At 41.6% G+C, this 26,693-nt stretch overlaps 1 protein-coding gene across 1 annotated transcript in view; it reads right to left on the bottom strand.

Annotated features, from left to right (window-relative positions):
* RHBDF1 (rhomboid 5 homolog 1) overlaps nt 1-26,693 on the bottom strand; it is a 163,569-nt gene that overhangs the window by 47,719 nt on the left and 89,157 nt on the right. The window contains exons 4-9 of the mRNA XM_056533504.1: nt 18,990-19,203; nt 18,698-18,904; nt 17,111-17,233; nt 14,476-14,642; nt 12,697-12,948; nt 5,345-5,456 (exon numbers count right to left, since the gene is read on the bottom strand). Of these exons, the coding sequence (XP_056389479.1) occupies nt 5,345-5,456; nt 12,697-12,948; nt 14,476-14,642; nt 17,111-17,233; nt 18,698-18,904; nt 18,990-19,203 (1,075 nt within the window). The remainder of the gene's footprint in view (nt 1-5,344; nt 5,457-12,696; nt 12,949-14,475; nt 14,643-17,110; nt 17,234-18,697; nt 18,905-18,989; nt 19,204-26,693) is intronic.

The raw sequence follows: 26,693 nt of genomic DNA, 5'->3' as shown, positions 1-26,693 counted from the left end.
TCCATTTACGTCTATGGGAAGAGGCGTTTCGACTAAGTACAAGCTGTCACGCCCCCCCTTTTTATAGACATGAATGGAGTGGCGGGGTGTGACATCACAAACCCGGAAACTGTAAGCTTCCATGTTCTGGACACCGCCGCTGCCAGCCAGGAGATGCTGATAGCAGCCAGGACCTGCTGTGCCTGATGCAAGCATCGCTCTGGTGCTCGTGTCATGTATAGGACGTAAATGTATTTCCTGGCGTGTATGTTCCTCACCTACACAAAATAGAATCTATAGTGCACTAAGCAGTAATAATGCCCCTTTAGGTAGGTCCACCCCTTAATATTTCCCCCTTTGCCCCAACATCCCCCCATTAAGTAGCAATAAACCTTTATATTAGATAGGTAGGCTGATAAACCCCTTCCCCCCTTTGTACTAGATAGGTAGACAGGCTTAATATTCACCCCCCCCCCCCAGTAATCAGCCTGTCTACCTATCTAATATGGAGGGGGAAGGGGTTAATCAGTCTATCTAATATGGAGTGGGGGGTTAGATAGGATAATTAAGCCCCCTCCCCCATCATATTAGATAGGTAGAAAGGCTGATTATCCTCCCCCCTCCTTATTAGATAGGCTTATGCCCAACTCAACATGAGTCATCCATTTAGCCCTTAATCCCCCCACCAACCTTTTGCAGTAATTTTAATTAAAAAATAAAAATAAATAAAAACACTTAGCTATTGCTTCTCATGAACAGCTGCTGTGTCCCAGAACAGCCGCTCAGTCTGCTCAGGTGGAGGCGGCGCAATGAAATGACATCATCGCGCAACCTCTGTCTGGATGCAGACGTTCTGTGCGGCTTCACGTACATCCGGACTCCAAAGTTAAAGCGCAGAGGTAGTGGGGTGCCAGGATGCTTATAGATCTTAGCTCTGACACACACAGATCGGAACTAAGATCTATAAGCTTCTAAATGCATAAAGGATGTTGCGCATAAGGTCCTGGTACTAATGTCAGGACCTTGTGTGCTAGTGGGAGGGTGGGTAGCCAACTGTGAACCAGCCCGCAGGGTGGACGGCCTTGCGGGAAAATTCCCGGTATCCCGGTAGGCCAGTCTGGCCCCGACATGTCTTCTTAAATTTGCTTTATTGCTTGGAGCCCATTATCATACTGGAAGCAGACTGAGATATTCATCCAGCATTGTTAGAGACCAAGTGGTTGAACTTGATATCTGATGGCCGGTGTGGCAGTCTATGTTGGTTTAATGATGGCAGGTGCAGCTCCTGGAGCCCTTGCAATACATCAATCTGACTATTATTTAGTGATATAAAAACTGCTTGTGATACCACTACCTACATGCTTATGTTGCCCAATGAACATAACGTTTAGAAAATGGGAAAGGAATTGGAACATTAATCAGTTACATAATTACACAGTTAGTATGGTTGAAAAAAGGCATACGTCCATCAAGTTCAACCAAGATATTGAAGGGAAGGGGTGTGGTTGGATGTGGTGTGGTTGGAAGGGGTGTGGTCCCAGCGGCGGGACCCCCACGATCAGGCATCTTGTGTCTAAGTGCCGGAGTACTCCTTTAATGTTATTTTCTTTTAAGAATGTATATAACCTTGTTTTGAAGCTTTCAACTGTTCCTGCTGTGATCAGTTCCTGAGGTAGACTGTTCTATAAATTCACAGTTCTTATGGTAAAGAAGGCAGGTCGCCCCTTGAGACTAAACCTTTTGCTCCAGATGGAGGGAGTGCCCCCTTGTCCTTTTAGGGGGTTTAACCTGGAATATTTTTTGTATGGGCCATTTATATACCATATAAGTTGATCATATCCCCCCTTAAACGTCTCTTCTCAAGACTAAACAAATGTAATCATTTTAATCTTTCCTCATAGCTAGGATGTTCCATTCCCCTTATTAGTTTAGTCGGAGCTTTAGTTTAGTCTGGAACTTAGCCTGGAATGTAGCCATAGGACTACTGTGCTATCTTGTGATTTAGATAACACTAGTTGAATACCCTTTGTTGCCTGGTTTTTCCTTCCTAATGCTTGTTGGGGAGGAAAATAAACAAAGGAGGAAGTTTTTGACTTCATATCCCGTCCTCATATATTGTTGTCATATCCCAACCCCATATCCTGTCCTCATATTCTGACCTCCTATCCCATCATCATATCCCAACCTCATATCCCATCCTCACATCTCGTCCTCCTATCCCGACCTCCTATCCCGAACTCTTATCCCAACCTCCTATCCCGTCCTCCTATCCCGACCTCCTATCCCGACCTCCTATCTCAACCTCCTATCCTGACCTCCTATCCTGTCCTCCTATCCCGACCTCCTATCCCGACCTCCTATCCCGACCTCCTATCCCGACCTCCTATCCCATCCTCCTATCTTGACCTCCTATCTCGACCTCCTATCTCGACCTCCTATCCTGACCTCCTATCTCGACCTCCTATCTCGACCTCCTATCCCGACCTCCTATCCGTCCTCCTATCTCCACCTCTTATCCCGTCCTCCTATCCCGACCTCCTATCTCAACCTCCTATCCCGTCCTCCTATCCCGTGCTCCTATCTCGACCTCCTATCCCGACCTCTTATCCCGTCCTCCTATCTCCACCTCCTATCCGGTCCTCATATCCTGACCTCCTAACTTGACCTCCTATCCCGACCATCCCGTCCTCCTATCTTGACCTCCTATCTCGACCTCCCATCCCACCCTTATATTCCGACCTGTAATATGTGTACCAGGTATTGAAATATCTCCAGCCGTATGGAAGTTATGTGGGAACATACATTTCCCATTGATTTGCATGGGACTTTAAACAAAACCCCCGACCCTCACAAATGGGGGTAGTTAAGGGTTAAATTAACAATCCTATATTTTAAGTGGACATATAAGTAACATGTGACCAAGTATTATCGAAATATCTCCAGCCATTTGGAAGTTATGCAGTAACATATATTTCCCATAGACTTGTATAGGACTTTAAACATAAGCCCCGCCCCTGGCAAATGGGGGTGAGTAAGGGTTAAATGACCTATCCTATGTTTGTTGTTGACATATAAGTAACATGTGTGCCAAGGTTCATGTTAATATCTTTAGCCGTTTGGAAGGTTTTGTGGAACATACACACACACACACATTCGTTGAGTTTTATATATATAGATTACCCTGTGCTTAGAACTGGAATAAGACGTAAAAACTGGAACTCTTTTCGAACATTGGGGATGTGCGACTTTGTACCATTTGGGTTAATTGTGTGACCCAGTTAGCACTCGGTCACTCTCCCAGTACTATGTCTACTGTCACCTTGTCTTACTAGGGACTTCCTGCGGTTTCTTAAAAGATGTATAAATATTTATTTAGTGAGGTCCATTCAAGCAGGGTAAATTTGGATGGGAGAGAGTTATGTGGATTACGGTCATTGTGACAAATTACGCTCTTGTCATAATATTTTATTTACTGTACCTTTACTTGACTGAACCTAGTGACTGTAGAATTTTGCAGTTTAAATCCCATGGGTGGTAGTTGTGTCATTAATGTGATCATTAATGGTTACGTTTTAACCCAGGTGCTAGGTTACTCATTAAAATCTCACATTTTTCTTGGTGCAGTTCGAACAGAGCAATGGAAAGAACTCTGCAAATGTGAAAAGAGCCTAAATCCAATAAGCTTCAGTTGTAGTAATGGAATACCATAAAGGGTGCCATAGGTTTAAAGGGGTACTCTGGTGGAACACTTTTTTTTTTTTAAATGAACCTGTGCCAGAAAGTTAAACAGATTTGTAAATTACTTTTATGTAAAAATCTTGATCCTTTCAGTACTTTTTAGCAGCTGTTTGCTACAGAGGAATTTCTTTTTTGTCTTGTCCACAGTGCTCTCTGCTGACACCTGATGCACATATCAGGAACTGTCCAGAGCAGGAGAAAATCCCCATAGCAAACCTACGCTACTCCGGACAGTTCCTGACACGGACAGAGGTGTCAGCAGAGAGCACTGTGGACAACACAAAAAAAAAAAAAAAATAAAGAATTTCCTCTGTAGCATAAAAGGATTAAGATTTTTTAATAGAAGTAATTTACAAATCTGTTTCACTTTCTGGCACCAGTTCATTTAAAAAAAAAAAAAAAAGTTTTCCACCGGAGTACCCCTTTAAACAAACATTCATATGGCCACCAATGTGTTCAAACTTTGCAACATAAAGCCTGATAAACACAGCAACAGCTATACTGTGACCCCTCGACATACGATGACCCCGACATACGATCATTTCAACATACAATGGTCTCTCAGAGGCCATCGCATGTTGAAGGCAGCATCAACATACGATGCTTTTTTATGTCGGGGCCATCACATAAACGGCTATCCGGCAGCGCTGACTGCTTCAGCTGCCGCCGGATAGCCGTTTACGGTGCCCGTGAGCTCCGGTGATGGTCACTTACCTGTCCTCGGGGCTCCGGCGCGTCCTCTTCGGGATCCTCTGCATCGTCGGCGCTCTCCATCGTCGTCATCACATCGCTGCGCACGTCATCCCGTCATCCAATAGGAGCGGCGTGCGTAGCGACGTGATGGCGGCGACGGAGAGCGAGGATGCCGGGGAAGCAGAGGCCTTACCGGAGCGTCGTGGACACCTCGGGGACGCGGCGACAGCGATGGACGGCGACATCCCGGGCAGCGGTGATGAGCAGTGACGGTCCGGAGCGGCGGGGACAGGTGAGTACAACTTTCTCTAACAGTGGTCTACATCCTGCGGACCTCCAGATGTTGCAAAACTACAACACCCAGCATGCCCGGACAGCCGTTGGCTGTCCGGGCATGCTGGGTGTTGTAGTTTTGCAACATCTGGAGGTCCGCAGGTTGTAGACCACTGTCCTATACTTTACATTGCACGGATCCCTCAACATACGATGGTTTCAACAAACGATGGTCCGTTTGGAACGGATTACCATCGTATGTTGAGGGACCACTGTACTTGGTCAAGCATGTCCATCTAGCAACCTATATAGAAATGTCCTATAAAAACAGATAAACACTAGTAAATGAACGCAGGGTTCTCTTCACTAACCAATTGACTATAATGCACTTCCTAAGATGTAGCTTTACTCTCAACGATCAGGTCTCTGCTCTCACAAAATGAACAGTACTATAAACAATATAACATCTTACTGAAATGTCAACTATGTCAGGTATGTAGTCTTACCAAATAATACAATGTGGGGGGGAAATATTATCCACTGGTGCATTCCATTACATTCAATTGCATAAAAGTTCAAGTGCATAAAATTACAGTCAGTAACATTCTAGAAGAAGATCAAGCCTTCTAATAAAAAAGGACTGAAGGGTCGGATTACTTACTGATTCTACTGTTTCATGCTGGGAAAATCCAACAGGTGCAATGCCATAGATGCATACCGTCAAGATGGTTATCAGTAGATGTACCACTGTGATCCAGTAAGTGAAGAACGGCCTGAGAGAACAGAAAGCATACTGGTTATATGGCACACAATGGGATCATGGAAAGCTTGTTACCTACACTCCGTTATAAACACTCATGTCAGCCAGGACAGGGCTAACTTACATGCCACTCTGGAATACAGGTGATGCCACCCTATATACATGTTACATGTGATGACAACACTAGGCTCAAAAGACACATGCCTCAAGTAGTATAGTTGTATACAGGGGTCAAGTCCTGGGAAAAAAGTGTGGGAACTCACCCTAGGTTTCCACTTAAAGGGGTACTAGACATCTTATACCCTATCTAAAGGATAGGGGATAAGATGTCTGATCCAGGGGGTCCCGCCGCTGGGGACCCCCACATTCTCCCTGCTGCTCACAGCGTTCGTTTAGAGCATTGGGTGCAGCGCCAGAAGCTCATGACGTCATGGTCACGGCCCCTCAATGCAAGTCTATGGAAGGGGGCGTGACGGCCGTCACGCCCCCTCCCATAGACTTGCATTGAGGGGGCATTAATGTGACGTCACGAGCCTCTGCCCCGCATCACCAGTCTTCCGGCACGGAGCGAAGTTCGCTCCGTGCACCGGATGTCTGTGGTGCCGCAGCCAAGATTGCGGGGGTCCCCAGCAGCAGGACCCCCGTGATCAGACATCTTAAAACATGTCTAGGGGAGGAGTAACCCTTTAAGGGCTGGTCCTGCAGAACTCCTGCTAATGGGAACTGCGTTCCTGCTGTGGAGAAAGTGCAGGAACTCCGTTGCCTTGAGTTCCTGCAGGACTTGAGCCCTGACTGTATATAAGTACACAAGTTATGGCAAATTTAAAGTATAAACTTCTCACATTTGCAGACATGACTTGCTTCTGGCTTTGGAAATAAAAGTGCATCAAATACTTGCATAGTTTCTTTCATACACATTGTATGATAAACCAGCCATATGCTGTGTTCTCAAGTAGTATTTTGGTCATTATATTGTCAATATTTTTCGCCCAAACCGGGAGTTTTTCCTGTCAGTTCCACACCCCATGCGATACCAAAAGAGTGACCAAAATATTGACCAAAATATTGACCAAAAAACAACTTGTGAGCACAGCCTTAAGATGGTCATACACATTGGATTAGGGGACAATTTATCCTCATTCTCGGGACCCCCCTCTGATCAGTTAGTCATCTCATTGTCCTATATAGAGGGGATAACTTTTGATCATGAGATAACCCCTTTATTATTGGCAGAACCTGTTTGTTTTTGGCAGGGGAAGCTGACAATTTAATGCATATGGAGGCCAAACAAATCCTCTCCAACAGCAAAGAAAGAGAGAGAGAGCAGAGAGAAAGATCTGTTGGTTGATTCTGAATCCTGAATTCTAAAACATTCTGAATCCTCATATTCTCAGGGAAAACCAGAGGTGTCTGGCAGCATCATAGGGTCCTAATACATGGGGGAGGAATTATCGGTTGAACAGGATGATAATCCCCAGTGTAATAGAGCTAGCTATCAGCCAATGAACGGGCAAGCCCACGTTCCTCAGCTGATCGAGCCCTGGTTAGTCGTAGGTAGTCGCGCGCATAACTCCTCGCGTAATACAGTGGTCCCTCAACATACGATGGTAATCTGTTCCAAATGGACCATCGTTTGTTGAAACCATTGTATGTTGAGGGATCCGTGCAATGTAAAGTATAGGACAGTGGTCTCCAAACTGCGGACCTCCAGATGTTACAAAACGACAACTCCCAGCATGCTGTATGCTGGGAGTTGTAGTTTTGCAACATTTGGAGGTCCACAGGTTGAAGACCACTGGTATTGGAGGTTATACTCACATGTCCCCGCCACTCCGGACCGCCACCGCTGCCCTCGATGTCGCCGCATCCCCGGGGTGTCCCTGACGCTCCGGGAAGGTCTCTGCTACCTGGGAACGACGCTCTCCTTCGCCGCCATCACGTCACTACGCACACCGCTCCTATTGGATGACGGGACGGCGTGCGTGGAGACGTGATGACAACGATAGAGAGCGCCTGCGATGCAGAGGATCCCGAGGAGTACGCTACGGAGACCCGAGGACAGGTAAGTGATCGTCAGCGGACCACACGGGGCACCGTAAACTGCTATCCGGGGGCAGCTGAAGCAGTCTGCGCTGCCGGATTGCCGTTTATGCGATGGCCCCGACATAAAAAAGCATCATATGTTGATGCTGCCTTCAACATTCGATGGCCTCTGAGAGACCATCGTATGTTGAAATGATCGTATGTCGGGGCCATCGTAGGTCGGGGGGGGGGGGGGGGGGTCACTGTACCAGATTTGATGTTTATTACAGGAAAGGACCACACGAGCAACTGATAATTCCTTTATTTTATGGTAGCCCTTTATACTGGAAAAAATGCCTATTGTTTGATTTACATCCATTATTTTTCTTTGTTCTACCTAGCCAGAAGAGTATATGAGTGCGTGTCATTATGCACACCCTGGCACAGCGGCAGTCATTCCATGCTGTATGTCATCACCTCTAAGGTAGTACATCATTTTATTTTAAATTAGAAAGATGTCACAGAATGAAGTTACCTCTGGAATTCCTTTAAGTAAGGTACACATTTTCCTACCCTTTCTATTCATTCAATACACTTACAAATGTCTGTAGAAGGAAACCATCCCATTGCTCCATTTTACCAGAGCAAATATTTGCAAATCCTTTTGTGTAAATGTCTGTACCATACAAAAATTCTAAAGAAAACAGGTCTACAATGCAAAGTTTCTAATATGAACATAACCTTCATGCCACTCTTACAACACTCTAATGTTTACCCTGACCAGGGCAACCAGCTATAAGTAAATCCAGTAACTACTCAAATACTAGGTGTATTGGGCCGTGAATGGTTTTACTACGTTATGTACAATCTCAACCATAACAATTTCACTAAACAGTAACAAGAACTACCAAGTATATCTATTTTTGCAGAAAAATTATTCCGATCAAAGTGTAAATGTCATTAAAACAAACTTGTGACATGTGACATAAGTTTTGATTGGTTTGGATAGGGGATTAGGAGATAAACGCTTAGCCAAGCAATTCTCTGCCTCATTCTAACGGTCGGTCGGGGTCTCAGTACCGAGGCCCAGACCAGTCATACCTTTTAGCAGGTCTCTATGATAGCTTGGTGAATCTGAAAAAAAGAAAGGGGAGGACTCCAAGTAATCCCACAGGGAGGAGGGGGGAGGAGGGATGTAGCCTCTTACCAAAGTTGATTGTGTAACATACACAACAATGGGAAGCGCATGTGTAGTAAATTCTGACTGCAGCCGTCCTGTCGCAAGGTAGCATCAACTAGATAAGGACTTCAGAGGAAGACAGGATTACCCGGCGCTGTCTGGAACAAGAACACGTAGATCCGTGGATACTTCAGGTAAGCAGCTTTATTTTAACATACATGCAACGCATTTCGCTGCGCATGCGCAGCTTCATCAGGCATATCACATGGGTAACACACACCTGTTTAAATACCTGGTGGTGTTGACCCCTTAGTGGACAACTAAGCTGAAAATATAGCTATAGATAATCAAGTATTAAAAAAAAAAAGCATATAAAACTATACAAAATCAACACTAATATGGCATATAGATGACAAAACATATAACAATACATATACTTCCAAATAATGTTACATATAATGTTACAAATAATGTTGTCATAAAAATATGAATTGGAATGTATATTAAGAACCTAAATGTCCAAACTCTTATGTTAATCACTCGAAGGGCTCTACATACATAGAGACGTAAAGTGGACAAAGGTGCGTTGTTGAAAAAATGCATTGAAACAGCCTAAATATTCACTGCATGTAAACAAATACATATACAGAAATATAACAAATCAAGAAAAACTATTAGCATGCCTATGAAGAATACGCCTCATAACTGATGGAAGGCATTACCTCTATATCGCAGCATATATGGAACTATGTGAGTTATAATGTATGGGTTAACAGTTTTTGTTAAATCTATTTGGCCCAGATATATAGAATGTGTCTTAACAGCTATACCAAATTTATTTGCCTTCCTGTATGTAGTTCTGTTTAATCTTTACACTCTTTTATATATCTTTTATATATACTTGTCTAGGTGGAGTTGTTATCACGCTAAACTCTGTTGAATCCATACGCTCCCCTAACATACACTCGTTTATGTGGAGTAATTATTATGCTGTATTTATAGGTTTACTTACACATAATTATCTTTTTTTGCTTGGTCTATGGACTGGCATGTTTGAAGCTGGTACCGTTGCATTTCCCAGGTACCGTTGCATTTTCCAGGTGTCTGTCCACATGAGGGTGGAACTGTCATTGCTCCCATGAGTTTTTTTGCATGTGCCTGTTTATATTAAATTGGCATTCTTTTGTATGTGTGCGTCTTTTATACTAACTTTTATACATGCGTTTTTGCACATACTTCCATCAGTTATGAGGTGTATTCTTCATAGGTATGCTAATTGTTTTTGTTGAATTGTTATATTTCTGTATATGTATTCGTTTACATGCAGTGGATATTTAGGCTGTTTCAATGCATTTATTCAACAACGCACCTTTGTCCACTTTACGTCTCTATGTATGTAGAGCCCTTTGAGTGATTAACATAAGAGTTTGGACATTTAGGTTCTTAATATACATTCTAATTCATACCTTTATGACATGTAATATTATTTGGAAGTATATGTATTGTTATATGTTTTGTCATCTACAGTGGGGATCAAAAGTTTGGGCACCCCAGGTAAAAATTTGTATTAATGTGCATAAAGAAGCCAAGGAAAAATGGATCTCCAAAAGGCATCATAGATATTCTTATAATATGTCAACAAAAGTTAGATTTTATTTCCATCATTTACACTTTCAAAATAACAGAAAACAAAAAAATGGAGTCTGCAAAAGTTTGGGCACCCTGCAGAGTTAATATCTTGTACTGCCCACTTTGGCAAGTATCACAGCTTGTAAACACTTTTTGTAGCCAGCCAAGAGTCTTTCAATCCTTGTTTGAGGTATCTTTGCCCATTCTTCCTTACAAAAGTCTTCCAGTTCTTTGAGATTTCTGGGCTGTCTGCCACGCACTGCTCTTTCAAGGTCTATCCTTAGATTTTCAATTATGCTGAGGTCAGGAGATTGTAAAAGCCATAGCACATTTCGAGGCCTGTGGATTTCGAGGAGTGTTTAGGATCATTATCCATTTGTAGAAGCCATCCTCTCTTTAACTTCAGCTTTTTCACAGATGGCATCAAGTTAGCATCCAAAATTTGCAGAAATTTTATTGAATCAATTTTTCCTTCTACTCGTGAGATGTTCCCTGTGCCACTGGCTGCAATACAACCCCAAAGCATGATTGATCCACCCCCATGCTTAACAGTTGGACAGAGGTTTTTTTCATTAAATTCTGTTCCCCTTCTTCTCCAAACGTACCTTTGCTCATTCCGGCCAAAAAGTTCAATTTTAACCTCATCGGTCCACAGAACTTGTTTCCAAAATGCATCAGGCTTGTCTATAATTTTCATTTGCAAAGTTCAAACGCTGATTTTTGTGGTGAGGACGTAGAAGAGGTTTTCTTCTGATGACTTTTCCATGAACACCATATTTGTACAAGTATCTCTTTATAGTGGAATAGTGTACCACAACTCCAGTGTCTGCCAGATCTTTCTGGAGGGATTGTGCAGTCAAATGTGGGGTTTGAATTGTTTTTCTCACAATCCTGCGAGCTGTTCTCTCTGATATTTTTCTTGGTCTTCCAGATCTTGCTTTAACTTCCACTGTTCCTGATGACTGCCATTTCTTAATTACATTCCGAACAGAGGATATTGGCATCTGAAAATGTTTTGCTATCTTCTTATAGCCTTCTCCAGCTTTGTGAGCGTCAACTATTTTCAGTTTCAGATTTCTAGACAACTGCTTAGAAGAACCCATGGTGCTGATTGTTGGGGCAAGGTCAGATGAGTCTGGGCATTTAAAACCTTTGAGATTGACATCACCTGGTCTTCCCAGATGATGATTGAGAACAATTCATGACACTGGCAGGTCTCAGCTTTGCATAGGGGGCAGTGCATGCTATAAATTCTGCAGGGTGCCCAAACTTTTGCAGACGCCATTTTTTTGTTTTCTGTTATTTTGAAAGTGTAAATGATGGAAATAATATCTAACTTTTTTTTACATATTATAAGAATATCTAATAGAGATTTTTCCATCTTTCCTTGGCTTCTTTATGCACATTAATACACATTTTTACCTGGGGTGCCCAAACTTTTGATCCCCACTGCATATGCTGTATTAGAGTTTTATTTTGTATAGTTTTATATGCTTTTTAAATACTTGATTATCTATAGCTATATTTCAGCTTATTTGTCCACTAAGGGGTTAACAACACCAGGTATTTAAACTGGTGTGTGTTACCCATGTGATATGCCTGATGAAGCTGCACATGCATAGTGAAATGCGTTGCATGTATGTTACAATAAAGCTGCTTACCTGAAGTATCCACGGATCTACGCGTTCTTGTTCCGGACAGCGCCGGGTAATCCCGTCTTCCTCTGAAGTCCTTATCTATGATATCTTAGATTTTTTTTTTTAAATAACAGTGACACTTTTGACAAATCTCTGTGTCACCTGCTAGGTGTAATAAAATCAAAGTACTGTTCTACTGAAGTATAATAGCTGATTATCCACTAAATATGAGTAACTATTACTTTCTTTGTTTGCCTGCATTACTACCTGTTGTCCGCACCTCCATGTGCTCTTCTTGTTGCAGTAGTGAGCTGGATCCACAGTGTGTGTACAATTTATACTTATGCTGACAACACAGTCATGCTGCCATTTGATGCCCACATAATTCTACCATACGCTGCCTAAAAAGTGCACTATTACAAGAAAAGTGCCAAACCATAGTAAAATAATGCTTACATGCAATTCCAAGTAATATCAGTATATGTTCCAAATAATTCTGGCATACAGTCCTCAAAATAATGCAGTCATGCCTCACATAATGCTCACAATAGAGGCCAAATAATGTAAGCTGTCATATCAATAACACAACCATCTATAGTGTCCATAAAATAATACATGTATAATTAACACTGAATTATATGGAAGCAAGTGAATGTAAGAAACCAGTACCGAAAAAAATCATCTACATGCTCACTAAGCGCCTCAATGCTCTTGGGCTTCTGCCAGTAATACATGCACCAATTTCTACACAGCGACTTATTCTGTTACCTTTCTAATGCGCTTACCGGTGATCATCCATATCTTCAATTTGCCTTTTTACATAGCTATCTATTCTCTTGCGGTACGTCCTATTTGTTAATCTTCCCACCATTCCCAGTCCATATGGCCTTTTTTCTTTTGCAAAGAGTTTCCTCACTGGGATAGTTATGCGCTGTCCTCGCTTTTGAGGACCAACACTGACGACTTCTTGGCACAATCGGATTTTTGGCTGTACGAGATGTCCGTCTTTTGTCTTACGCCACCCTCTTTCTAATGGCCTGGGAACACACAGAATGTCCATTTTTATGCATATTTAATAACACAAAGTACTCCTTAAACCTAACATTAATATCCATAAGCTTATTATATAATAATAATTTAGCTTCTGTTTAAGGCTACATGTTGGCATCCTATCAGAAAAGGATTCTGATGTGTTGCTGATGGACCTTAAACCTGAATAACCTGAACACAGTGTAATTGTGACTGTGTTTGGTCTATTTCCCATGTCGTGTGGTGATGTGGTGGTGGTATTCAAAACATGGTTGACCATGTGTCTTAGTAGATATGATTTTAGAAGTAGACTACCTGTGTAGCAGAAATAAACTTGTTATTTAGAACGACCCAGAACAATATCACAAGATGTTTCTTATCTGTGGTTTTCCATTGGTTAACCTAACTAATGTTGTATTGTACTAAATAGCTGATAAGTTCCTACATGCTATCGGTACTCACCTGTAATAGTAAGTACCTGAGCTGTTCCCTTCTATACAACCATTACCTAGTTACTAGAGATGAGCGAACTTACAGTAAATTCGTTTCGTCACGAACTTCTCGGCTCGGCGGTTGCTGCCTTTTCCTGCATAAATTAGTTCAGCTTTCCGGTGCTCCGGTGGGCTGGAAAAGGTGGATAAGGTCCTAGGAAAGAGTCTCCTAGGACTGTATCCACCTTTTCCAGCCCACGGGAGCACCTGAAAGATGAACTAATTTGTGCAGGAAAAGTCATCAACTGCCGAGCCGAGAAGTTCGTGACGAATCGAATTTACTGTAAGTTCGCTCATCTCTACTAGTTACATTTGTTTTTGGAAAAGGTGGATGACAACCAAAATGACCACTGTTGTTGTAACCTTATTGCAAGTGCTGTCAACCAGCTTTGTCAGATTGCTGTGAAACAAACCTTCCTTCTTTTGCAAAGATACAGGAGTAGGAAGGTAGCCATACATTTCTAGGTGGCTATTGTGGTTATCACTAAGCTTTTATAAAAAAAAAAAATAAAATAAAAACAAGAACAGTCTGAAAACTTTGGAATAGAAAAAACTCCAAGGTGCTTAAAGGTGTACTCCGGTGGAAAACTTTTTTTTTTTTTTATCGACTTATGCCAGAAAGTTAAACATATTTGTAAATTACTTCTATTAAAACATCTTAATCCTTCCAGTACTTATTAGCTGCTGATCCAGAGTAGGAGAAAATCCCCATAGAAAACATATGCTGCTCTGGACAGTTCCTAAAATGGACAGAGATGTCAGCAGAGAGCACTGTAGTCATGCTGTAAGCAGAGAGCACTGTGTTCCAAAAAGAAAATAATTTCCTCCGTAGTATTCAGCAGCTAATAAGTACTGGAAGTTTTTAATAGAAGTAATTTACAAATCTGTTTAACTTTCTGGCACCAGTTGATTTAAAAAAAAAAAAAAAAAAAAAAAGAGTACCCCTTTAAAGATACAGTATAATCCCACATTCCAGAAAACAGGTGTTGTCTTCAAAAAAACTGCTTGATATTGGTTTATTTCCATATTCACATGTCCACTTACAGCATCAAATGGCTTTTTTCTAATTCGCTCTTGTCCAAAGCACTCCCCGTACGTTCAACAGTGTCTTCCGTTTTTGCATTCTGCTCAGCCTCTTTTATGGCAGCCTCTGATGGAGATTCAAACACTTCATCCGGATAACTGGACATGTCTTCATGAAGAGCTCCTTCCTGATAAATATACAATACAGTAAGGGCATGGTGTGCTACAAGTCAGGATTTACATTGGCACTTCTCATTATGTGAACCTTGGAAGACTTTAGTGCTTTGATGTCTTTACAACACACAACTGAGCTGGCCTGGGATACAACCACTGTCATTATCAATAATTCTTTTATTTATAGTACAAATAAGTTGGAATCTGCTCCATTGATGTGAACAGATATCGTTATTGCCTTATAGCAAAGTTTACTCTAACAATATTATGATCACCTCGTGGGTTGCCATAAATGTATAATATCTTTCCTAAGACAGAATCCACTTTTTCTCAACTAATAACTTGTTATTTCTGGCTACTGGTAATCTCCTACTAAAGTCCTTCTCAACCGGTGGTACGTGTACCCCTAGGGGTACGCCACTGGTTGTGCGGGGGTACGCTGATGCCCTGACAAATACTGGCCATACATTGGCCAGTATTTGTCAGCGCAGAGCGGGGAATGGCCGCGGCAGCTCTCTGTAAAGTACAGCAGCTCCGGCAGTGGCTACTTTACGGGAGCCGCATGGTTGCCAGGCAGACGTGTGACATTCCCTGACGATGCGCGAAGGTGCCGCACAGCACAGGAGGATGTCCCCCATCAATGCGGCCCGCCGAACGCGACTCCGTGAATGGGACTCGCTGTTTACCCGAACGGGCCGGGTAATGTTAAAAAAAAGAAGAAAAAAAAAAAAGAAAGATAAGTGTATGGGAGGGAGGGATGTTATTGTATGTATTTTATGTATGAATATTTTAGCCTGGGGGGATGGGGGGAGAAATAATGGCACAGGGGAATTAAGATGGAGGAGGGGGATTATTTCCCCCCCCCCCATTTTTATCCCCCAGTGCCATTATTCCCCCCTCCCTCTTATCCCCTTTTGCCATTATTATCTCCCCCCCCCCCATCTTAATGCCCTTGTGCCATTATTCCCCCCTCCCTCTGATCCTTACCTTTATCTGATAATGGCAAAAGGGGATCAGAGGGAGGGGGGAATAATGGCACAAGGAGATTAAGATGGAGGGGGGGGGGGGGGATGATTAACCCCTCCTCCCTCCTCGTTATTCCCTCCCCCTAATTCCCTTTTGCCTATCGGATAATAATGGCACAAGGGGATTAAGATGGAGGGGGGAACAATGGCACAAGGGGATTAAGTATCGCATTAGTATAAGGTAAGTACACGCCATTATAAAAGTAAGTCATTTTATGACTTATTTTGTCTGCTCGTACCCCTCGCGCGTAAGTTCCGTGTGAATTTACGCGCGAGGTGTACCAGCAGACATACTTTCACCCTTTGGGAGTACAGTCGCAAAAAAGGTTGGGAACCACTGCTTTAAGTTCAGTACAGTGTGATCTCCATGGATTGGACATGTATTTCCACTACATTTCACATCTTGGATTGGGATCTGGTAAATCTAGTAGTCAAGTGTACACTGTGAACTCTTTGTCATGTTCCCCAAACCATTCCTAAACAATTTTTTTCAGTGTTGGTGGAAGGATTATCCTGCTGAAAGAGGTCACGGCCATTAGGGAATAGCTCTGCCATAAAGGGGTGGACATGGTCTATAATTGTGGCACACGTCATAGTAAAATCCACATAAAAGTGAAGCCCTAGTTTAAAGTTTCCAGGAAGAACAGTGCCCAGATCATCACGCCGTCTGGTTCCCATAGTCCTTCCTTGTGCAACCTCTTTCCCAGGTAAGTGACACACACACTCCTGGATTTTCACATGATGCAAAAGGAAATCTTATTCTTGAGACAAGGTCGCCTTCATTGCTCTATGGTCCACTACTGGTTCTTACATGCTCACTGTAGGCAGGCACTCTTACCGATCTGTTGCTACACTGCCCCCTATGCAACTCGCTGAAATTCATTGTGTGTTCTGACACCTTTCTGGCATAGCTAGCTAACATTAACACTTGTGCTACAGTACCTCTCCTTTGAGGCTCGTATATAGCACTCTGGGAATATCCCACAAGATCTGCCATTCTAAAGATGCTCTGAACACTTCATATAAACATCAGAATTTGTCTCTTTTCGGTGTCTCTCAGATCCTTACTTTTGCCCATTTTACCTGCTTTCAACACATCAACTTCATAAATGACGGCTTCCTTGCTGCCTTTTATATCCCACCCCTTGACAAAAAGCATTGTCATGAGATATACAGTTTATCTTTCCCCTATGGTTTTAATGTAACTAAACAGTATACTAAAAATGTTCAAATTTTCAGTTTTATGAAACATTTATCACCTTGTACTAAATGAAGATTGTAAATGTAAATAATGTAAAAATGAAGTCCATAAGAGGACCTATGTAAAGGTGCATAATGTTTTTAAAGAAAGGCATGCAGAAGGATGAATAAATCACTCTGGGGTGTTGTGGACTTCTTTCTTTTACATATAGAACTATATAGGAACATGTTTAAAAATAAAGTCAGACTAGTCTTACCCTGGCAAAAAAAGATGTATCTAATTCATCTGGAAAATCCATTGTGTCTTCTTCAAGAAAACTAACTGGGGTAAAGCTTCTTCTCTGTACCCTGCGTAATGTACCTTCTTTTACTGAGCGCCCCTGCATATTTTTTAAAAGAATAAAACAAATGATTATTTAACAGTCATGTCTGCAAATATATATTCAGTACAATCAAACACAAAGAGGGCCATCACCACCAAATGGGGGCAGTACAGAGATCTCTCCCATGGTCTATTCATACCCAGGACTATATGTATAACAAGGGGGCATCCTATACATCTAGAGGAAAGAAGTTTCTACACCAGCACAGATGGGGGTTCTTTACTGTAAGAGCAGTGAGTGAGACTATGAAATTCTCTGCCTAAGGAGGTGGTCATGGGGATCTTAATAAAAGAGATCAAAGGCGGCCTGGATGAATTTCTGGAGAGTAATAATATTACAGGTTAATGTTATTTAATTCTGGGCAAATATTTTTGTACTAAAACTACAAAAATTCTACCTCATGTTATTATTAAATAATAGGTGTGACTTATAGTTCATTTTCAACTTATATTAAATGTTTTAAATAACTCTCTTTACCAGCAACATTGTAACGAAATAGAGAAGCAAAACTAGAATTCATAGGCCACACAGAAAAGTCAGGAATGTTCTTCCAATTTGTTGTTAGTAATCTGAACTGCAGTAATGCCAAGTAGTTGCATAACTACTTTTTCATGACCAGCAATCGAAGGATGGATAGTAGTGTCATGTATCATACTTTCTACACAAAGCACAATATATTGAGTGGCTTTAGGTAACCGAAACTCTGTGTGTCTCCTCATAAGAAAAGAATAACTTACTGCATTTGAGAGGAACCTTACTAGGATCTGTAGATGTGCCCGTGACAGTATGTTATCCAACTCTGGAGATGTATATAGGTATATAGGAGTCCTTACCTTAACAAGGGGAGTGAATGGAGAAAAAGGAGGGAATTGAGTGGAGCGCTTCTGCTAGAAATGACGGGTCTCAGAACGCCACAATAGCACAGGACGATATTTATTTAAAAGATTTCGGACAATGCGTTTCGGCACAGGCACGCGTCTTCCTCAGGTCCACAAAACACTCAAGTTGGTGTGTCCTGGGGTGTGTGGCTGTGCTATTGGTGCCACCAATAGCACAGCCACACACCCCAGGACACACCAACTTGATTGTTTTGTGAACTTGAGGAAGGCGCGTGCCTGCGCCGAAACGCGTTGTCCGAAATCTTTTCAATAAATATCGTCCTGTGCTATTGTGGTGTTCTGAGACCCGTCATTTCTAGCAGAAGCGCTCCACTCAATTCCCTCCTTTTTCTCCATTGACTCCACTTCTACGCTTCTGTACCCCTGTGGATACGGAAATAGGGAAAATGAGCTGCACACTGCATGTATCCCACCCACCGCACTACCATCACAAGGTCTCGCTTGTTCTGTTGGATCACTCCAGCGGATCAAGTGTGACACCCAGAACCAGACGGTGGGTTCCATCCGCTTTTTCCCATCTACAAGCACACCAGAGAGCGCCCCTTTTTTGTCTTTGCATTACCTTAACAAGGGCAGCTGCTGCCCTAAAACTCATTTTGGCTACAGACTCTTTTTTCCGTCTTCTAGGAAATCGGTTAAATCCAGATCTTGAGCTTGTAAATGAACAGAGAGAAGTTGCTCCTGGAGTAATAGGTGTATGAGGCATACTGTAGCCATCAGTGTCTTCCACCATGCGGAAAGCACGCCCTCGCGCCAAAGGATCTATAATCTTCGAATATACAAGTAATTATTATAAATCACATAAAAAGAAAGAGAGAGGACATTGTGCTCTGCAACCATAAAAAAAAACATACCCTCTGCATATTAAACTGCGTTGGTCCCACGTAAAGAGGAGGTGGTGTTTCTGTACTTGTTAAGGATATATTATCTTGGCTGGGAAGGTCCATTTCTCTTATGACCTGTGGTTTTAACTTTCCATATCTCTGGCTGCAATGTCTTAGGCTTTTCCGTTGCCATTTCTGTGTGGAATCACTGTCTTTACTTACTCCAAACCAGTCAGCTGTGCCCCTGCAATAAGCAATACATTATAGCAACAAGGGTAAAATTAAGTATAAGGCTTGTGATGTTCCCCAGAGAAATGAATGCAGTACATATATCGCACAGTACATAAGTGTTAATGGTAAGGCAAAAACAACCCACTGGTTAGGACTTGACAGTAACATTTTTATTTATTTATAAACTCAATTTTTTTTTTTACTCATTGACTTATTGTCTGTTACTATTGAGTGCAGATGTCAAAAACAACACAAAAAGCAAATGTTTTAAAGGGGTTCTCCAGTGCTTACACATCTTATCCCCTATCCAAAGCATAGGGGATAAGATGCCTGATCGCGGGAGTCCCGCCGCTGGGGACCCCCGGGATCTTGCACCCTGTTTGTAATCAGTCCCCGGAGCGTGTTGGCTCCAGGTCTGATTAACGACGACCACAAGGCTGGCGGCATGTGACGTCACGCATCGCCGGCCTTGTGGTCGTCGGTAATCAGACCCGGAGCGAACACGCTCCGGGGACTGATTACAAACGAGGTGCCGCGTGCATGATCCCGGGGGTCCCCAGCGGCGGGACTCCCGCGATCAGGCATCTTATCCCCTATCCTTTGGATAGGGGATAAGATGTGTAAGCACCAGAGAACCCCTTTAAATAATGTTAAAAACATGTCAAGATACCAAGCTGGACAGAACCTGAGATATGCTATTTAAATAGCTTTTGTTCATTACTATTAGCCATTACAGACTTGGGGATAAGCTGGATACAGAATGCTTCACAATGACTACTAGACAGGAAGTCTACAGTGGAAAAATCCAAAAATACAATAACAAAAATATTTATCTCTGAAGGGCGCTGTTCATATGCTGGAAATACAAAAGCGTTTAAGTACATAACACAATAAAGACAACAAATACAGTAAATATGATCTTAAAGGTCATCTGTCAGTTGACTTAAGTTGCCTAAACCATGGGCATCATGAAATCCTGACCGGTTTCCTTGTTTCCTGACAACTATGTTTTAGCTGTAGCCGATGCATTAAGGAAGTGTCTTCTCTGCTTCTCCCTGCCCAGTTTAGCTTAATTCATAGGTCTCTTTATATTTGTGTATGAGGAAATCTGTCAATCAAACCAAAAAGGAAGAAGCCAGAAAATCTGCCTCCCAGACACGTCCCTAGTATCACATACAGCAATAAAATTATTTAAAATTGTGCCCATTGCCTTTAAGAAGACTGAAAAAAAGTATTTATACAGTTCTTCTATGTGAAAACTGTGGCCCAGATTTATCAATCTGAGACAACAAATTGTGTGACTGTTGTCTCAGACAGCAGCCAATCACAGCTCAGCTTTCATTTCTCTAAAGAAGCTGTAATTGGTTGCTATCAGACACATTTTTGTCTCAGATGATTAATAAATGTATGTCTCTGTTAAGGCTTAACTGTACAGTTTACTTTTTTTTCTATACTTCACTCTGAGAATTTATACTTACGTGGCAAATATATATCCATTTTCTCCATGGAATCCAAAGCTAACTATTAGGATGTGTAGGCCATGTTTGTACTCTTGGAAAAATAAACCTAATCTCTAAGGCAAATGAACAAGCTGCCACTAGAGGCTTTAATAGTTTGGTATAAAACAAAAGCATTGATCTATCATATAGTACAAGCAATAACGTTACAAATGAGATACTATTGAACACCAAATAAATTTGCCAAGTTTTACCTCAAGCTCTAACGTTTGTAGGTAAGGCTGCCAGATGGTCGGATATCTTATTCAGTTATGGTGATCATGTCCTATCTAATTAAAAAAAAAAAATCTTTTAACTTAATGTCTTAAATTGTTGGGTTAGGGATTGTGTGTAGAATTACCAAAACTAGTGCTCCTATCCTAAAGGGGGAGATGATTCCCCACAGTTTATATGGATGACACTAAGGATAGCGAGTGCAGCCAAAAAGGCTTATCAGACAGCTGAAAGTCAACAAATGTCCCACACAGAGAAGTGATATCAGGTAAATATATACTTTCAATACCAACTATGAGCTGATAACAAGGGTAGAACAAATAAAAAGTAGGTGCTGGATAGATGGCCATTACTGCTAAAAAAAAAACCTGTATATTCTGCAATGATAATGAAAATGGTACAGAGGAAACACTAGGAAAAAGATAGCTACTCCTGCTGCATTTGCCGTCTACCCCCATCATCTTTTTTGGTGAATTAAATATATATATATGTCTGTGCTTGACTTTCCTTTTTAAAGGCTGCCAAATGGCACATATTGATGGTCTATTGTCAGGATAGGCAGGATGCCTACACCCAGCACATCTGCCTCACATCAGTTGTTCTACAGAGCCGCTACAACCGCACCTACATTGTGAACGGGCTGGCAGCAGAAGGCTCTGTTCATTGTGTAGTGGCTATGAAGTGAATGGGAGGAGAACATCACTTACCTCATATGGCCACTACACCATGAACTAAGCCATCTGCTTTGCTTCCAGCACTTCTGTTTTATAGAACAGCACATCGGCAGGGCTCCCAGGTATCGGCAACCTGACGATCAGCTATTGATGGTCTGATCTTAAAAATAGTAGAAAGAAAATCCCGGCACTTGTTTATTCTTCTGAAGAAATTCTTTTTACTGGTCAAGATGCATAAATTTCAGCATACAATGGACGCAGAACGTGTTCTGGCTGTGAAGCCTTTCTCAACTGAAATGTATGCCTCTTGAACAGTAAAAAGCATTTCTTCAGAAGAATAAACGAGTGCCGGGATTTTCTTTCTACTATATCTACCCGTCTACGGGCACCGGATTCACCTACAGTGCCGACCAACCTTCTAACGTTTTGATCTTAAACATAGACCTTCATAATGTAGAACTGTAGAACCCTTTAAAAAATTAGACTGGCATTGCTGCAGATACATTAGGTAATTCATGGAGGACAATTAAAAGCTAAAAATAACTATGAATGTAAAAAGAGTAAAACAGGATGTCAATGAACTGTGAAATAATTATTTTGGTACTGACAGGTGCCCTCTTTCAAAAAAAAGTGACATGGCAGCAGGGAAGTTTTCTCCTGGAGAACATGTAGCATTAGATAGTTAAAAGGGGCTAGCACTGGGAGACTGCTGTATGACTGTGATCAGTATATGAGAGACTGTCTGACTGTTCCATGGGCAAGTCCCCCAGTTCTCACCAAACTGGTTGCTGAAAATCCAAAGGGTAAGCAGTGAGACCAGCAGACAGACACTATGTGGAGTTAGGTCATCGCCGAGAGAGGGCTGTGCATACAGAGGCAAGTCCTGACTTGTGAGACTGCAGCTTACACCGTGGAATGAAGTGTGTCATGTGATTTTCAACAGCGACATAGCTGAGTGAGGGCCGCCTGAGAGACAGCTAAGGCCAAAGGGCTCCTGAGCAGGAGACAGACAAGTCCCCTTCCTGACATTTACAACATCTGAAAGAACTTAAAGGGGTTGTACAACCTTGTAAAGTTATCCCCTATTCGCAGGATAGAGGATAACTAGCTGATCAATGGGGATCCGACCGGTGGGGCCTACCATGATCTCGAGAGCAGGGGGTCCAATCTTCTGTTGAAATGAAGTGTGGGACACACATGCACACCACCACACCATTTATTTTCTACCGAAGCCACAGAAACAGGCGAGTACAGTGTTGAGCTATTTCCAGCAGCTCCCACAGAGAATGAATAGAGCAACAATGTACAACCTACCTCTCCATTCTCACAGGAGACTGAGCTTCCCAACACAAAATAGTGAGGGGCCTCAGCGGTCACATCCTCTGTGATCAACTAGTTATTCCCTATCTTTAGGATAGGGGATAACTTTACAAGATGGCACAACCCCTTTAAAAGACTGTGTTATAGAGCACCCTTGGTGCTAGGCCCTAAAATTTAGTAGAGACCGAGTACAGCATGCTCAGTAGGCTCAGACCAAGTGTAGAGACTTTGTCAGATAAAACAACAAGCCACCATTGTTATAAATGCAACTGCTATTCAACTCAACTATAGACTAGCAACTTATCCCTGGTCATTTTTATTGTATACGATTCTGAAAATGCACACAATATATTTTTCATGTTATTTGTATATGTATTTTCAGTAAACTATTAACTTTTCTGAAGTGTCATTCAGATTACCGTTATGTGCCAGGCCAGCGGCCAGCTATGAGAAATTCCTGAATGGTGATTATTTGTTGTGCTACTTCTGTATAAGAAGGATTCCAAGGACACTAAACTTAAGTGTGAAGAAAGATTTGTGTCCTTATTCAGAGGTAGTCACGGTACATTTTACAGTGCACAGAGAATCTGTGGATCTCCGATTCCAGAAGAGGGAGAGGGCTCCTGCTGCAGTCAGTTGCTTCACAGCCAAAGACGGGAATGACGTGAGATTTGTGAGATGGAGGTATGAAAAAGGTTGATGTAGTAAGATCCAAATAAAAAATTCTCCAAATATATTCTCCAATATATTTGTGTATTATGTACAACAGACTTCTCTTCACCACTGTTATCCTGTCACATGTCTCTATCGCATATCAGAAGATAAGGTAAACCAAAATTATCCCATTAAAAGATTCAGTTAATTACAACTCATAGCCAGAATAACATAACATAAGGAACAGAGACCTTTTAATATGGCAACACACAGAAGTGGGAACAGATAGATATGTGAAACTCATCTGACCTGGCCATCTATGTGTGAGGCCCAAATGGACCCATATAATACCTTGTTAGGAACCATGTCCAACATTAATTGAGAGAATTGAGACATAATCCCAAAATGACTGTGAGTGGAGGAGTAACTCAATAAAGCTATAATCATATCAAATAATCTGCCGCTTAAGGGGAAGGTATGGATTCATTGGCTATTGTTAAATGCATTTCAATGGGCAAAACAAGAAGATTATTTAATCCCTGTTATAGTTGAAGATTACTGGTAACAAATAATTAAATGAAAGGAGTGACAGATCAGTAATAAGGATGGAAATTACTAATATTACATATTAAAGTCAAATGTACTCTTGATGTATAGACAGCTCTTCATTGTACAGAAGGCCTCTCAACACTTTTTTATTAAAGGGGAAGATCTAAAAAAGATAGAACATCTGTTCTAAATCAGAAATGTGGTTCCTTAACTACTTAAAGGGGTACTCCGCTGCTCAGCGTTTGGAACAAACTGTTCCGAAGGCTGGAGTCAGTGCTGGGAGCTCGTGATGTCATTGCCCCACCCCCTCATGAAGTCACGTCACACCCCCTCATTGCAAGTCTATGGAAGGGGGCGTGGCATCATGAGGGACGGAGCTATGACATCACGAGCTCCCGGCACCAGCTCCAGTGTTCGGAACAGTTTGTTCCAAACACTGAGCAGCAGAGTACCCCTTTAAATTTAAAAAGTGTGACTGGCCATAGGTAGGCTTGGAAGGATTATGAATATAGAGCCATAGTGAAAAGCATTATGCTGAATATGACCTAAGGGGCAACTGTCCACTTCTTTATGTTTACTTAGCTTCTACATAAGGACTTCTTTTTGCCAAAAATAATTTTAAGGGTTTAGATCACTGCAATTCCCTAGGTATATGATTAGAGATACAGTAAATTCGATTTATCACGAACTTCTCGGCTCGGCAGTTGATGACTTTTCCTGCATAAATTAGTTCAGCATTCCGGTGCTCCGGTGGGCTAGAAAAGTTGCATACAGTCCTAGGAAAGAGTCTCCTAGGACTGTATCCACCTTTTCCAGCCCACCGGAGCACCTGAAGGCTGAACTAATTTACGCAGGAAAAGTCATCAACTGCCGAGCCGAGAAGTTCGTGACGAATCGAATTTACTGTAAGTTCGCTCATCTCTATATATGATATGAAAAGTAACAAATGATTTTACTGCTTTCTTATGATTTATTTAATGCTTATATTTTTATTAATATTATTTTACAAGCTGAATCTTCCAGCCTGTGTAATTGGCGAGTTAAAACTCTGTCCTTAGCCTAAATGACAAAAAGAAAAATAATGATAAAAATTAGAAGTACGGCAGCAATACTATTAATTTCCATCGTAGCAAACCTTTTCTAAACTATGGTGTTAAATAAAATATCTTTATGACTGTATGACTAACTTTGTTTTATAGCTTCAACTACAACATTTTTCAGAATTAATAGACATGCAAGAAAGTTAATTCACGTCAAACAAATTGTTTATTAGCCATGTGAATCTAGGAGGTTGTCATTTACTATACTACAAATGTTCTCCAACAAAAAAGAATCATGCAGAATTGCAGCACCCTACATGCACTTCAAAAACTACCTGCAAAAAAAAGAAGAGAGTCTCTGACGTTTCCTATAATATATAGGTCTCCTGCGAGCCAGATGCCCCTTTACTGGCATGGTGCTGATTCTGTCAAATGTGACATGCTTTCTTCCAGGAAAAAATACAAAACAAAAATATTGGTGAACATGTCTAAGGTTACATAGAAATATATGTCTAAGGTTACATTCGCACTACCTTTCGCAGTGTTTGTATTTCCCAACATATACCTCAAATGGATGCCCCCCATAGGCTCCCATTGTAACTCAGTTTACTGTGCTTTTTGATACAGTACACAAAGGTATGCAGACATATAACAACCTGGCAGAGGCCATATGGACAATCTTTTGACCATTCTTGGGTCATTGTGGGGCTATGAATACGTTTGACATATGTGCCAGGTACTTTTTCAGCTACATACAATAAATGTACACTGCAAACACAGTGTAGAAATAGCCTAACATAATATTAGTTCAGTAATTTATGTTCTACTAATATTTTATAGTTTTGTAGAGGAAATGCTTTTGTTTTTGGACCACAGTGCTCTCTGCTGACCTCATTCCACACAGTAGTGTGTTATTTGTGAGACACCTACGTATACATAGGACCTTAAGACACACTGGTAGAATGTTTTTAATCAAAACTATTTGCAAAGTTTCTTCTATTTTTGGGGCAGAAAAGAAAAATTTGGTTGGACATATCCTTCACAACTGTTCTTATAAACAATGCATTCAGACCCTTTCACTTTTCTGACATTTTGTTAGGTTGCGGCCTTTGTGCTAAAATCAATGACTGAATCAAAGATTTAAGTTTTCATTCATTCATTCATTCTGCATCCTATCTCAATATCCCATAATGAGAGAAAGGAAATGTGAATTTTAGAACATTTGCAAATGTATTAAAAAGGAAACACTAAAATATTGCATTGACATAAGTATTCAGACCCTTTACTCAGTACCTAGCTGAAGCACCTGTGGCAGGGATTACAGCCTCCAGTCTTCTCATGTATGATGCCACAAGGATTACACACCTGGATCTAGGGATTTTCTGGTTCCATCAGGTTAGATTCGAACCGGACAGACATTTTTAGGTCTTTTTGAGTGGCCTCAGGGCCCTTGGCTGGGCCACTCAAAAATTTTCCCTAAGCCAATCCTGTTTTGTTTTGGCTTTGTGCTTAGGGTCATTATCTTATTGGAGGGTG

Source organism: Hyla sarda, chromosome 8 (assembly GCF_029499605.1).
Source record: "Hyla sarda isolate aHylSar1 chromosome 8, aHylSar1.hap1, whole genome shotgun sequence".
Classification (NCBI taxonomy): Eukaryota; Metazoa; Chordata; class Amphibia; order Anura; family Hylidae; genus Hyla; species Hyla sarda.
Note: the sequence above shows the minus strand (reverse complement) of the source record. Positions and strands in the feature narration are given on the sequence as shown.